The sequence below is a fragment of the Channa argus genome, chromosome 9 (genome assembly GCF_033026475.1).
Source record: "Channa argus isolate prfri chromosome 9, Channa argus male v1.0, whole genome shotgun sequence".
NCBI classification, from domain to species: domain Eukaryota; kingdom Metazoa; phylum Chordata; class Actinopteri; order Anabantiformes; family Channidae; genus Channa; species Channa argus.
In genome coordinates, this window is record NC_090205.1 from 21,671,363 (window position 1) to 21,687,278 (window position 15,916).

At 39.9% G+C, this 15,916-nt stretch overlaps 1 protein-coding gene across 5 annotated transcripts in view; it reads left to right on the forward strand.

Annotated features, from left to right (window-relative positions):
* Positions 1 to 15,600, forward strand: part of LOC137132765 (neuropilin-2-like) — an 88,770-nt gene extending 73,170 nt beyond the window's left edge. Inside the window, exons 17-18 of one of the 5 annotated variants that reach the window (XM_067515688.1) lie at positions 9,961 to 10,023; positions 11,842 to 15,600. In XM_067515688.1, coding sequence (XP_067371789.1) covers positions 9,961 to 10,023; positions 11,842 to 12,170 — 392 coding nt within the window. In that variant the 3' untranslated portion in view covers positions 12,171 to 15,600. The other 4 variants (XM_067515692.1, XM_067515689.1, XM_067515690.1 and 1 more) reach the window with 4 other exon arrangements.
* Positions 15,601 to 15,916: the final 316 nt, after the last annotated feature.

The following is a 15,916-nucleotide window of genomic DNA, read 5'->3' on the forward strand; positions in this document are numbered from 1 at the left end:
TTGCAGATGACATTGTGATTTGTAGTGAGAGCAGAGAGCAGGTGGAGGAAAATCTAGAGAGGTGGAGGTCTGCTCTGGAAAACAGAGGAATGAAGCTTAGCCGCAGTAAGACAGAATACATGTATGTCAATGAGAGGGACCCAGGTGGAACAGTGAGGTTACAGGGAGCAGAGGTGAAGAAGGGGCAGGACTTTAAGTACTTAGGGTCAATGATTCAGAGCAACGGAGAGTGTGGAAAACAGGTGAAGAGGTGAGTGCAAGCAGGTTGGAACTGGTGGAGAAAAGTGTCAGGTGTGTTGTGTGATAAAAGAGTATCAGCGAGAATGAAAGGAAAGGTGTTCAAGACGGTGGTGAGACCAGCAATGTTGTTCGGCTTAGAGACTGTGGCACTGAAGAAAAGACAGGAGGCAAAGCTGGAGGTAGCAGAGCTTAAGATGTTGAGGTTCTCTTTGGTAGAGACGAGGATGGACAGGATCAGGAATGAGGACATCAGAGGGACAGCTCATGTTAGATGTTTTGGAGATAAAGTCAGAGAGGCCAGATTGAGGTGGTGTGGACATGTTCAGAGGAGAGACTGTGAGGACAGGGTTGGATGGAGGCAAATGATTCGCTGTGGTGACCCCTGAAAGGGAACAGCCCAAAGGAAAAGAAGAAAGTATCAAGGTTAAAATGATGAGATCAGCGTTCAGATTCAGTTTTTTTTCCCATCCCTCAACTCAGTCCCCATTCATTACTGAGTCTCTCTCTCTGCATTCAAAACCCTATAAGAAGCCTCTCATCTTCTGTGTCTTTACTTTTTCTTGTTCCCCTCTCCTTCACACCTTACTGTTTTTTCTTGTCCCATTTTTTTATTTTCTTCATTTCTAGTCTCTCCTCCTCCTCCATTACTTGCTCTATTCCTTTGCCCAGAAAGTTTCTGGGCCCACCTGAATGAAGACCTGATCACCAACTTTCCTTTTCTCTTCTTCCATTTTCTTGTTTTCTCCCTGATTCTAAAATTGGCTATTCTGAAGGCAGATAGAAAAGGGCTTAGGCAGATTACGCAACTGGATCTCTTACTTTCAGAGTCTGGGTGAAGACCTAAAACTCTGGCTTTTTTTTTTTTTTGGAGATCCACAAAATACAAATACTCTATTTATAAGACACTGGACCCAACTATGACATTGAAATTAAACAGCTCGGAGAAGAAAATCGATACTTTTATGAGGTGCAGTTTGTTTCTTTGTGCTTTGCTGTCTGTTTTTTGGTTTTTTGTGCTGATTTGTATATGTAAATAATATTTAATGGAGGGTTGAGGTTGAGGAAATTGAAGCATACAGTGTAGGAAATCAAATTTCTGAAGCTAAGCCAAAGAAAAATGGCTTTATTATTATGGTTACTGTATGTTCTTCACTTTCTGTCACAGATAAGTGTTGGATTTTGAGACTTGAGATTACTTGTGTGTGCTTGTGCGCGTATGTGTGATGCAGCAAAATATTATTTTTTTTGCCACAAATTAAGTACAGTAAAAAGATTCCTAAGATACATAATAAAATACTTTCTCTCACTCATATTCTGCCTAACAATTGTAGGTTTTACTGGACTTTTTGATGCCAAACAGGTGTTATATGACAACAGTGTCAGTTCTAATATACAGTACAGTTTTTTCATGAGCCCCAGGGAAGAGGGATTAAATTGCTTCTTTTGGAACACAAATTGTAATTTCACCTAAGAAATAAAGACTCTTCGGGTGCAGTTGACCCCTGTTTAAGACTTTAACCAGATGAGTATATCTTAAATGCCATTGTTGGTATTTATTTTTGTGTATCTTTTGAAGAATAGGTATGCATAAGCTGGCTGGCAGTCTTAATGGAATTTTTAAATTTCCCATCTGTCATTATCAAACAGCACATCGGTACTGTGATTTCTGGAAATGTTCTTTGAGTAAATATAAGGTTAAAGCTGAAATGTGAGCATTCAAGGCATAAACTCTTAATTATTAATATGAGAAACTGATATCTAGTAAGGAACATGCGCTGAAGAATAATGACTGACATGGAACAGAATACACCTTAGCAACTTTGCATCTTGGATTTTAATTGTATTCTGTTAAAAAAACAAGAATGACCAATAGAGAAAAACCTAATACAAACACATTAAAGGGACAAATTAGAGAAAGACATGTAAAACATGCCTCTTTAAATAGAGCCTGATAACATTATCAGTAGTTAAAAGTACAGGGGCAGTGTCACCTGAAACAGTGTGCCACACAGTTGAGTTTTTGTGTCCATGGCAACCGAGGATGCATTAGACTTTTGGCAAATGAAAGCTGGCAGCGGACTGACCAATCAGGCTACACACACACACACACACACACACACAAACCAACTGCTTCAATTTAACTACAGAGAGGACACATGCTCAACATTTCCCTTTTTAGCCCATTGCGTCCCAAAAAAGCATAGTAATGGTGAATGTTTGCAGCCCTGGAAATCATCTGTGCCTTAATCCACTGCTGGGAAGGCTCTCTGTGCAAGCTACTTAGAGTGCAGTTTTACAATCAAAGCCAATTTTAAACCCTTAAAGAGTACGTCTCAACCTACCAGAAAATAAGACAAAATAAAGCTCACTGGCTTCCTTGCAGTTCTGTATCTCTCTTTGCACCTCTTCTTCTCCTGTTTTGTTTTTCATCATTTCCCTCACTTTATCAAGTTGCATGCCCTGCCTCTATTTCTCCTTTCTTCTATTCCTTCTGGCTTACATTCTTTCTCTCCTGTTCTTTTATTCGGTCTCTCTTTCTTGCACAATCTCTTTCTTAGCGGGTTTCTTTTCCAGTGACTTGACAGAGTATTGAAGTTTCAGACAAACCCTTTAATGCAGGATTAAAGATATCATGGCAGGATTAGCTCTCTCCCTTCACTTTCCCTCCCAACCACCATCTCTCCTCTGACTTTCTTCCACCCCTCTCTATTTCACTTCATTCTTTTCTCGAATAATGCCTTCTCTCTCAATCTTTCTCTAACCCTGTAATTTTTGTCAGATTTCCTCTTTTTCCCTCTTCAGCTCTTTCTTTCTGCACTCGACTCCATTCAGTGTGATCTTGCCCCTGATAAACGCAGCTGTGTCCTATAATACAACCACTTAACACTCCATACCCTTTGTCCAGATCAGCCAGTCACTGCATAATCAAGGCTTTGCATTCTCTGATTGAATGTGAACGCATGGCATGAGCCTTTGCGTGTCAATGTGCAGCCAATGCTTGTGACATTTGCATTAGTCAAAAATCTATCTTTTTAAATAAGCATAATCAGGCATATATGCATCAGCATCATTTTTTTTTATTATTAATAAATGGATTTTAGAGTATGGAAATAAGTTATAAATACATAAATGTTACAGTGAGCTAAATGTGGAAGCTGATTTAACATAAAATGGTTAGTTGAATACCAGCACGACACAATTGTTGTGGCTCATGCTGCAGTAATTGGCCATTCGCTAACTCCCATTCATACTGTTTCTAAGTCTGTCAAGCTTTTTATTCTCACATGACACATATGCACTTGACAGTGACAAAAGCACGCTTTTCATTTCTAGCCTGCACTCGTCGGTTTTGCCAGATTAGCTTCAGCTCGTCAGTTAAAAAGACCCATCTCTCAGGGAAAAAAAAGTCTACGTCCTCACTAGTTGACGATCTTTTGTTTGTTGAATTACACTTTTAGTACTAAGTACCTCATACTAAGTATGATGAGAGACATGCAAGATGAGAGAAGCTTTTAAGTTTAGTTCATTTAAGTACACTGTGACCTTAAGCATTAAACACTGCTGCTACTGGTTAAACTAGTTAACTGGTTACTCTAGCAATGCAGTTCATCTTTTAAACAGATTTTTATAAAGGCCATAAAATTGGACAACCTTCCGTGTGTGTATTGTGATGCCTACAACCACATTCTTTAGCATGTGGAGAAATCCAAAGCTTGACAGGCGTGCTAGTTACATTTTTGAAGTTATGAATCAATGGTAACTGTCTGGGGGAGGTGTTTAGCGAACAGTCAGTCAGCTTTTCCAAAGCAGTCTGCATGTCTGCGTCGATTGTCCGCTGAGCAAACCAGTAATGTGTCCTCCTACCCTCCAGGGGGTGCCGTGTCTGGGATGGAGCCCACAGTAGAAACAGTGGTGGCGCAGCTCGTGCCTGCCTACTGGTACTATATGTTGGCGGGAGGCGGTGCCCTCCTGCTGCTGGCCACTGTAACTGTGCTGGTGATACTGTGCTGCCATCGGTACCACTGGGCAACCAAGAAGACCAGCAGTAGCCATCATCATTCAGTGATGTACCACAGCAGCCAACATCCACATCAGCAAGGTCACCAAAATTACTACCAGAACCAAAACCTCAGCTATAATCTGATCCACAGCCCCAAACAGAACCACCTGTACCCAGGTACTGGGCCGAGTCTCGAACCTATGCTCACCATCCAACTGGAGAAAGATGACAACTATGATTCCCAGTGTTGAAACAGCTGGACTAATGGGAATGATACAATTTCAGTAGAATGCTTTGTCTAAATGATGTGATTAAGGGGTGTAAAAGCACCCTGAATTTTATAATCAGCAGCAGTATTCAGCATAATCACCACTCTTTACTGATGAGAATCTGCACTGAGGTGACTCCACACAGCTCCTGTTGCTCATGACTGATCTGATTGAGTGACCAGGGTGCACTTTGGCTAAACCTTCTTGTTGGCTCGAACTGGTAGAATGATGAAAGTACAACTCCTGATGTCCCTCACCAGGAGGAGCAGATAAAAGAACTCTGATTCTGATGGGTGAAGAGAGCTGACAACAACATTACACTATGATGCTGCTTTCTTGAAGTCCTTGAGGGTATACTGGCTTCTACAGCTGCACCACAGTCTGAAATAAGATTGATTATGAATGAAGTGACAACAAAATCACAGGTAGACTGATAAATAGACTGTAGGCGAGACAAAAATACATGCAATGTGGAATGTCGATGTAATAATATATTTTCCTGTATCAGAGCACGATATGTCTATCTGCCCTGCAGCTTGGACACTACCTGCCTCCAAATAACCTGTCTGACAATGAAGGGATTTACACACATATAGAGAAGGGACACCCTGTGTTTGTGTGCTGCATAAAGAGAGGGCTAGTTCTTTGGGGCTGAATGAAGCCGCAATTTATTTGTCCGCTAGCCTTTGAGCGACAGAGAGTGACAGAGACAGATTACAAGAGAAGAAGGGAGAGGTGAGGGAAGAATTAGTGCTGCCCGTCCAGCCGTGACTGATAGACAGCTACACATCCACCCTGTGCTGCTCCTTCAGCCTGTGAATGAGGAACCTGTGTTGTGCTGTCCTGTGCCTGGTTTACACGAGGGACAGATAGGATGAGACGGCTCACAACACAGCCTGCACGCACACACATTCACACACTGTTTCAAAATACACACATATATGCACAGACACCTGAGCCTTTCAAGTCTCACATGTCTCCCTGGGTGCATTTTCCTTTACTTCCTGGATATGCCTTTGTTGAAGTGTGCTTTAAAACTATTACCTCTTTACCAAAATGAGGTTGTGCAATACGAGTTTGTTGCCTGGATCTCATGGATAATCTGATGCCTGTGTCTGTTAAAGTTCCAACTAAACATCTCTGTATGTCCTTCATACATTAGACTGGGTGAATGAAACCAAATGCAAACTCCAGTTATATGTATTGAATATGTAAAGGTGCAGGTATGAATTCTTCCCTGTCTGTGCAAGAAACATAATCCATAACATCTTGTGTGTTTTCATGAAGTTTAGAATGTTTAGCATATTGGCCTTGTTACGGGGAAAACAATTAATTTGGCTACAAAATTCTGCATTTTGCTTTTTAATTAAACAGGTGAGAACAAACATGCTGTGACTAAGAACAGCTTATTTTTTAGAAAATCACAAGCCAGTTCTTTAATTGCATTCACCATTAACGTTTTAAGGAAGAATGCAGCACTACCGTCAGACTACTCACAACATTGTTGGCGTTTTTGAAATCACCTGTTTAAATATATTTCTGCTTGGCTTTCTCCAGTATGCACACTATGATGTTTATCTAACGCTGCATATTCCTCTTCATTAACAGAGTACGGTGTGTACGATGAGTGTAGCACGATGCACTACTTAGTTGAGAGTAACATTAGCACTTTTCTTTTTAATGCTCATTAACTAAAGGTTGATTTCTTTACTTTCTTTACTGTGAATCTTAACATACTGGTGGTGATTAAATCCCAGGTTTTCTTTGTAGTCACATGTTGCAATAAGCCTACATGTGCTTCTGATGTATATTAGTTATACAACCTTTATTTTTTCAGCTTACTGATAATTGTTCTAAGACAACAGTTATATTGATTGTGAGATGATCTTAACTTTTCCTGACTTTCATTTCTTGTCAGATTAAGTCCTTTTGAAACAGCACATGTGTGTCTTTCATTGAAACGGTCCGGTTTATTTATTACGCAAGTAATTTTTCACTAAATTGTTCAGATTAAGTTAAAAATTGGATTATACAGATCCACAGTTGTCTGCTACTGTCCGACATCATTTCGTTCATCCCTAAATCCCTGAGCCTGTTTTTTTTTTTTTTTTTTTTTTAAATCAAAACCTACTTGTTCCTATTCTACTGGTTCCCTACATCGTAAATCCTCCCAGTAAAAACACAGGAGAGTAAAATGAGAGGCAGAAATGGTGGCAAGCAAAATCTCTCAGAGGAGAAGGGCCCATTAAGTGAGCCCCCTTTCCCTCCAAAGAATGTGCCCAGAGATAGAGAAAGATGAAAGAAGTTTCAAAAAAGAAGACGAAACTACTCTCTATTCTTTCTAAAGATAGATTTTCCTTTTACTGGGAGAGAAAGGCTAACAGGGTGGCAGGTTGGGGTTTGTATTGAAGGAGGAGGGCAGGTTGTTTCAAACACAAAAGCAGATGAAAGGACTCTTTTGGTAGAATAGACTGTGTGATGGAGATACACATTATATGCACTGCACACACACCAGCCACCAACACAAGCCTGTGTTTGAGAAAAATCCAGATTTCAACAAGCTATCAGCATCAATAGTTTAAATCATTGTTTCATGCATTTTCTACTCTACATATATACTTCACATATTGGCTTATTTTCATCATATTGTGTCTCTTAAAATTATGTTTTCTGCTTTAGTCAACAAGTATTTTAGTCAGTTTTTGCTTGCAGATCCATTTTCCGCCTCCCTAGACCCTCTCCCGTCCTTTTCAATTGACTAGTGAATGATTTACACATTATATGACTCATTCTAGCAGCCCTGTGCTGTAACCTAATCAATGTGGGTCCGAAATTCAAATAGAAAAATGATATATGACTGTATTTACGTTGTGCTATCCATGCACTTTTCTCTTTCATTCTCCCGTTCTCTATCAAACTTTTTGCAAGATTTGGAAAATGTGCTGGCATCCTTTCATGCAGTGCTTTTAAATCAACCTCCCCTCACTTCCCTCTCCCTTCTCCATCACAGACTACTTTGAAGCCCTTTAATATTTCTAATTAGTTAATGGAGCTGATTGCGTTCATAAAACCCTGCAGTAAGCATTTCTAGCCCTCAGGCCATCTCTGTTCTTTTTTTTTTCCCTTCCTCCTCCCGTTCTGTTTCCTGGTGAAATATTACAAGAAAAAGCACTCTAACAGGTCCTCGAGCCCCCACTGGAGCAGCGTACGGTGCCAAACAGCCATCTATGTCTTTGCCTGAATAAAAAAGCCCCCTTTTTATTCTTCTCTTTACTAATTGGAGAGTGGAGATAAAATGGGGCTACAGGGACTTATAATCTCCTTTCAGATCCATGTGATGATTCTTCTCAGGATTCTAGCCTGAGGGCTTTAAGCCAGGATCATTAGAAAGTGTTCAGCAGTCGTCCAAAGAGTGTCCGAGTGCTTTGCATTTTTTTATCCTGCTTTCTTTTTCTATCTCTCCCGTCACTTATTTAATGTTTTGTCATGGCCGGCAGTGATTTCAGTTGACAAGGAGAGAGGAGAACTTAGAGCACAGAGTGTCTATTGTGAGACTGTACATTTACACCCTTGGAAAAATAAAGACTAAGTAGATTCCCTCATTTTAATGAACAGAGTGTAGCCTTACACAAAGAAAACCATGTTTAGCATTTAAGGCTGTGGTTTAGTTTCCGTACTAACTGAAAACATTTTTTTTGACACTGAACATGAGAGTCAACATTATGTGAGTAATAGTCTCAATTTGCAGGTCAATCTGGAGTTTTCAAAACTTGCGTGCACTTGTCTGTGTCGAGGTGTCTGTTCGATGGGTTACCACATTTTTATTGTCTGTATTTCACTCCTTTCCTCTTGTTTTCACTTCATCCTCAGTTTTGTTGTCGTGGAACCACAGATCTTAGGGGTAAAGTTCAGCTGTACTGTGTTTGTGCAAAAATCTACCGTGATGATGTCATTTTTATCAAATGAATGATGTTGCTGTTGTTGATTTCTTGTTCTTTCATTTTTTTATTCACAGGAAATATTTTTCTTGTCTTTTAAAAACAGGAAACATTGTCGTCGTTCTAAAACACGACCTGAACATGGGATGAACCTTATTTAGCTTCTTTTCAAATGAGTTGAGTAGACTCACACAACCTGAATGAAACCAGCTCGGAAGCAGTAAAATTCCTTCAGGATTCATCCCTGGCGTTAGCCACATAACTTTTAATTGTATGCACTTTCTCTGCCTATGTAAGTGAAAGACCTCAACTTTATGATTTTATTTTTCATTAGCGCTGGATTTTTCTTGCTTGCACTTAATGAACCAGAGAGAAATCTATGAAACCTAAAATCTTAATTTCTCAACAACCAAATGCTTAGATTAAACACACTGTCTTGAGTATAGGGTTTGTTCTTCTCTGTAATGGTTGATTTGAAAATACATTTCTGTTGTTTATTCTCTCATTTGTTTTGGGAGTCAATTTGGGGTCAGAGATGACCATATTTAATCCATTTGCAGCTCTCATTTTACTTTATTCTTTACAGGCTGATGAGCTTTGGAAAGGTGTAAGGCCTGTATGTAAAAAGTGTAATATCGAGATGCCACATGCTAAAATTGTCTCATAGAAGAATGACTTTATCTAACTGAGGAAATGAGGCTCTATATCTTTGTTTCATATCTACTAAATTAGTTTTTCACTTCTTATCTTTTCAATATCTATTACGGTTTCTCTTCATAATGTCTTTTTGGTTACTTTGCCCCAGCAATAAATTGTTATCAGCTGCCCAGATGTCGCACCTTTTCATTTTTTTTCTCTCCTGGGGATTGTAATATCAATTTCCTTGAATAAGCCTGAATTGAAGCAGATTTGAGCTTCCAGATCCTTGAAAGCCTTGCACTCTGGCCTGCCTCAGAAATATTAAGTGGTATTTTAGCTTGTTGAATTTCGTGGTCTTGAAATAAAAAGAAAACATATTGTGTGGGGAATGTGAAGGTAATAAAAGTGATATTTTTCTATCAAACCATTTTGTTTGTCTGTTTCTTCGCAGCTTGCCCACCCCCACCCCCACCCCCACCGTCCTATCTTTTTGCTCATTCTCTACATCTCTTGACTCTCTTTTAATTTCTAAGCAATTGAAAAAAGCGGACTGATGCTTATCACATAATGAAACTTCCTGGCTTTATGCAGGTAGTCTGGACAAAATGCTTAGTATCCCAGGATGTTATTTTCCCTTGATAGACTGAGCACAGAATAAAACAAAATCTCTTGCTTGATCTCATTAGAAAGTTTCAACAAGATCACTCACTGTTTGGGCTTTTGTGTGCTTTGATTTCCATCTACAAATGTAGCTTGTGTGCTGACAACATAAGACATGGAGTGATGTTATCACAACAAGATGTGGACTCTAGTAGCTCCAGCTTGACTCGATGGTTAAGATTAATACTGGTATTTTCTTCTGTGCTTTCAACAGACCCTAGGCCCATGGATTTTGGAAAAGATCCCATTTTCAACCACAAGAGCCCAAACAACGGTGGTAAGATCCGCTCCGCTCCTCTCCTCTTCTCTCTGAAACCAAAGTGGGATTGCTCTTTAAGCTGAGGCATGCCTATAGCTCTCTGTTTCATTTGTGATTCACAAGGAAAAGGCCGGTGGCAACAGTGACAGTCTTTGCCCTGTGTATGTGTCTGTGTGCGTGTCTGTGTGTGTATGTGTGTGTGTGTGTGAGTCCATGTGGGCATGTTGGATTGTGTTTCCTCTCCTCCTCTTTCATGTTTCGCGGTGAACAAAGTGTGAGAGACAGCTTCCTCCTGGGCACGTAGGAAAAACATCTGTCTGTAACAATCATGGTTTAGTTTGTGGGTACATGTGTACTTGTATGTGTTGCTATCTCTTGTTTTTCACAGCCTATTGACAGATGATCCATGTAGAGTACTCTGCCCTCCCTCACTAAACAAGTCTATTTTCTGTTTACTGCTTTCCTGTGTGACTGTGTGTGTGTCTCTTCTTCCTTAAAACACTCTAAATACAGTACTTGTTCTTGGTTTGACTTATTCATGCGTATCTATTCATTAAGTGGATTAGCATGATTGCTTATACTAAATATATGCACACACTTCAACACACACTCGACATAGCAGAGAGCACCTTTACAGCAATTAATTTCATTATACTTCCAAATTTCTGTGGTCATTAACAAGTGGGGTCGTAGTTAAAAGGATTTTTACCATTATATCAAATCCAATACTTCTTTTTTAAATATACAAATCACTGATGTGTCCTAATAGGTTTCACAGTTTGTACAATAATGTATTACAATGTGCATAGTATCGTAATTGTCACTTATCATTGTCACATTGGAACCGCTAGACTCTCAGTTAAAGGAATTAAAATATTAGAATAGGCCAGTAGTTTTAGTATATCTGTGTATTCTCAATTTACATTTTTGTCAATGTGTTTTGAATGCATTCTACACATTGTAGGTTATTTGTAGTGTTTTCCATTAATTGTTTAGGTCTATATACATTTCTCAGTTATCAGACTGCTGAAAGTTGTAAATCCATTAAGGTAAACATCCACTTTTAGATGCTGGCAGTGGCCAAAATCAAATGTTTGCCATTTTTGTAGTAATGTCCAAATGTTGAGTGGGTAAATCTATCCACTATTTAGTGTCCCCAAAGTATCCCACAATGCAACACTAAAAGTAGAATTCATAGCAAGTACCCTACTTTCTAGTAAAAATCCCACAATGCAATTCTCTCCATTTTAGAGATGAGAAAATTACCTAATGTCAAAATTACCAAAATGTCAGTGGATTGATTACTATTGAGTGAACTACTTAAAGTACAAATCTTTAGGGAGTAGGGGGTGATTTCGGACGCAGTCTACTGTATGTCTACACCAAAAGTGTCCCAGCTGCATTTTTGAGACAGCTGCTTTAGTAATAATCTAACTGTCTAAACTGTTCATATGTCAGCTACATGCATATAAATGTGACTGTTCTCTCATAAGTCGTAAGCCACAAAGAATTTCTACACAAAACAGAGAAATGCATGTAATCTAGCTTCTCTTGCGTCATTGCTATACTACAGTACATAATAAAAACAGAAAGACAACTTATTCACTAGTAACACTGTAGGGTTTTTCATAAACTGTGCTCTTTATAAACAAAACTCTTCTAGTGTGCAAGTAAATACATGGCTGACATGGACCCAAACGCAAGTTTCACATGAGACATATACGCATTCTGTGCAGACAAACAAATTGTTGTACTTCCCCATAAAGTGTCGAAAGCCTTATTTCACACATATGACGTGATTTATGTGTATTGAAAAGTTTTTTCTTTTATTTCTAGAATACGTGTTTCCAGGGTGGCCATCCTCCTTCTCTACGCCCTCCTCCTCTGATGTGGATCCCTCCTCTGTCACACTGGTGTCAGAGAAAGACAAGGACAACGCCTGGCTGTACACGCTGGACCCCATCCTCCTAACTATCATTGTGATGAGCTCTCTAGGCGTCTTGCTAGGGGCAGTGTGTGCAGGACTGCTCCTCTACTGCACATGCTCCTACAGCGGGCTCTCCTCCCGCTCCTCCACGACGCTGGAAAACTACAACTTTGAGCTGTACGATGGGATCAAGCATAAAGTGAAGATAAACCAGCAGAGGTGCTGCTCAGAGGCATGAACGGAAAAAGGAGTTTGAAGGAGAACTGCTGAGAATGATGGGGAAAGATGCGTCCCATGATCCCTGCAGGACTTTGTTCTCAGTTTGGACAAAGACAATATGAAAAATGAAAAACCTTTTCCTATTTCAATCCCCTTTGCCCCATACCTAATATCCTGCAACTCCCTGATTCAGATGTCTACAGGGGTTTCCCCACCTTTTTGTGTGCCAGTGGGAACCTGTGATCTTGCTCTCCCCTACATGCTACGAAGCCTAAACTGGGGGGACATCTGAGTCCCATCCCAGTCTACCCTCCCTACAGTACCATATCTCCTCCGCCTGCAGGAGAGAGTCTGCTTGATTCTAAAAGCCTGTGAATGAATGAAGGAATGAATACATGAATATGAATGACAGATCTACTATAGAATATATCCCACCAGCCACTGGAATGAAGTTAAAGATGAGACAAACTCAACAAACCTGGACTTTTGGGCCACAAATTACAGCACAGTCTGGGTCGAAAGCGCTTGTGATGAGATTCTCAATAAACACAGGAATTTAATAAACTTCTGCCCATGGCTGGTACTTTGCAGAAGGGCAATGGCAAATTTGTCCTTATTTGCTTGCATATGAATGTGGCCAATAGAGCCGGTATGTAGAAATTAAAGTTCCAGTTTCTGACTGTCGGTGAAGACTTCGGCACCAGTGGACCATTTAAAGTGGATACTTCTGACTGAAATCAACACATATCAAGCGAATGCCTAAGCCCCCCCCCCCCCCCCCCCCCCCCTCCCCACTGAAGTTTAAAACAATATCAAACCACACAGCTCAAATGAATTTAGATTTCTAAAGGCCAAGAAGGAAAAGATGTTGAAAAAGGACATTTTCTTTTTTGTTTCTTTCTGAAAGTTTTAGATATGAGTTCTGTGAGTTTTACAAACATCCATTAGCCTGCCATATGGTGCTTGCTCGCTAGCTCCATTGTCTGCCCGCGGATCTGCGCTTTGTGAAACCAGTGGCATAGAAGAGTAATGGTGACTGTTTTGTTCTGTTTTAGACTTGTGTCTCTTTGAAAAAAAAACTAGGTAAAGTAAAGACAGCTTCAGTTTGTAATCGCCCTGTAGAGCTCTTAACGCCATTTTTAGACTTTCTTTAGCATTGTGTTGGACTTCATGGTCTTAATTGTTTTAGTCCTTTTATATTTTGGCACATTTTCCATTACAGATTATCAGTCTTTATAAGGAATAGAGGAAAGGTTAAGTAGGACGGAAGACAGAAAATCAGAGATCTATCTAAATCTAACATGCTGTTATGGAGTCGTGCTTTAGATTCAGTATTCTAGAGTTTGTCTTTGGTATATATCTATATTTTTTTGCTTTTCAGACTGTATGATGCCCATAATGATGGACAGACACTGTGTGAGCAAAATTTAAGTGATTGTTTTATTGCAACCTATGGATTGCCAAAGAGCTGTGTGTGTGCACAGGGGGTCTAAACGAGTATTAAAGAGGCTGGGTGGAGAATGGACTAAGAGAGATGAATGATCTGCCTTATATCCACCACTCTTAATGTCACCCCCTGGATGAAGGGCGCTCAAAAATGGAAGGAGAAAGAATATCTAAAACAAGGATTATAGGAATCGTACCATCACTTTCTTGGATACACAATCAAGCCTTAAGCTAACTACAGTATACGCTGTATCGGAGGACAGCCATTGAGGAAGGCCAGTGCTGCTGGAGAGACTGGTGAAGAGGAGGAGACACACACACACACACACACACACACACACAGAGAGAGAGAGAAACATACAAAAAGAGAGAGAGAAAGACGGGAAAGATGGTGGTTCTGTTTGCAGGCAGAAAGCGAGTCACTAAAACTGGTCAAATAAAGCTAATGAAGTTATTAAAATGACCTGCAACAACATTCAGGTTTTGAACATATCTTGTCAACACAAGAACCCAAAAGAATATTTGGTCCAATTTCTAAATTTTCTACATGTTGGGAAAAATGAAAGGCACCCTGTGGAGTTTATGACCAATATGGTCACTGTGGAGTAATGGTTTTAAAGTATTTCATGTGCACTGTATCTCCTGCACATAGACAAGTACAAGTTCTCTTTTGCTTGAGAGTTTAGTTGGTGTTAATGTGCCAAGAAATAAAGCTGTGACAGAGATTGCAAGCTGTATGCATGTGATTAATGTAAGACTTGACATTACTTTGCAAATGTTTCTTGTGTTTGGAGTAAACACTGCACAGTGAAAGGTGGTCCTTCTCGGCTTGTACACCGTTTGAGCTGTTTTCAGGGACCTTTCATTAACTTGCCAAAATAGTCAATCAAATCTATGAATGGGGTTGTATCAAAAGTTCAAGTCAAGAATTGAGGTTTGACTAACAGCAGACGGTTCTGTGCATGTAAACACATCCGATGAGATACTGAGCTGACAGGTGGCACGAACACACAGACATACACAGATTGGAAATATGTAAACAAAACATAAAACTTTCAGACAGACAGGTGGAGAGTGAGAGAGAAACTATCACAACACAAAGGCGGCGACAAGCAAAGAGGCAGACAGAAAGTCAGTGACCCACACAGACATCTTAAAAAATGAAACTGGAGGAGCACGTTCTGACCTCTCCCTGTCTGTATTTTTTTTTTTTCTTTTTCACTCTGCTCGGCCACAGCAGATGAAAGTCAATACTAAGAGGTCCTTTTGGTGTTTTCTGAATCTGTGAAATACCCAGGTCAAGTTGTTGTATTCTGGGGGGTAAATTGGGGGAACAAAGGAAGCAGAGGGGAGAAAACAAGTCAAGCATGTCACACTTGTTGTATCTTTGTTTTTTGTTTTTTTGTCTTTCCTCTCTCCTTATTTAAGGGCATTCAGCCTATTGAGATGAAATAAACAGAGAAACTACAGGGATGATAAACAGGAGTTGAAAGATGGTCTGAGAAGGAGAGATGGAAGGAGGGAACAATAGAGAGGCGATGCTGGGTTTTCTGTATATCTAACTGTGTTTTCATTGGACTGTTTTCCAAGTGCCTTGGAGCTCTCTTCTTCTTCTCTCTCTCTCTCTCTCTCTCTGTCTCTCTCTCACTCTCTCTCTCTCTAGTGATCAGTAACCTCTGATCACTGCGCTCACTATGGGAAACACAATCATGCACATATTGAAACAGCACACCACAGGCATAACACACCTCCCCTATTCTCTCCCTCTGTTTCTCTCTCTCCTTTAACACTTTTTTTCTGGAAGTCCAGAGAGTATTACCTCTTTTGTTTTGATGGACAAACACACGTCAACACACACACACACAAACACACATATGCACATTACATTAAGACACAACAACAGCACTGGCCAGATAACTCAAATTGTTGTTTGTAGACTTTGTACAGAAAAGTTTTCTTTTTTTAATGTTATTATTATTTAATAAAGGCTAAATAACAAGTGATTTGGTTGTGTGTGGGTTTGTATTTTCATTTTGACAGTAGCTGTTTGGAAGATGAGTGAGTGCTACTAGAGCTGAACGACTACTATGAACTGACCTGTACGGTAACTTTACTCAAAAAGGCACATTATAGCCCTGCAAAGCTTCCAAGAGGCTTCTGCATTTTGAACACCCCATTTGGATGTTTTCACACTATTTGGTGGCCATAATCTGTTTTTACAACCACCATAGAGCCAGATGGTTCATTAGGTTATTATTATTATGCAAAATGAAGTATGCACCACAATGTCATTTACTGTAGGCACAAAGAACATGCTTA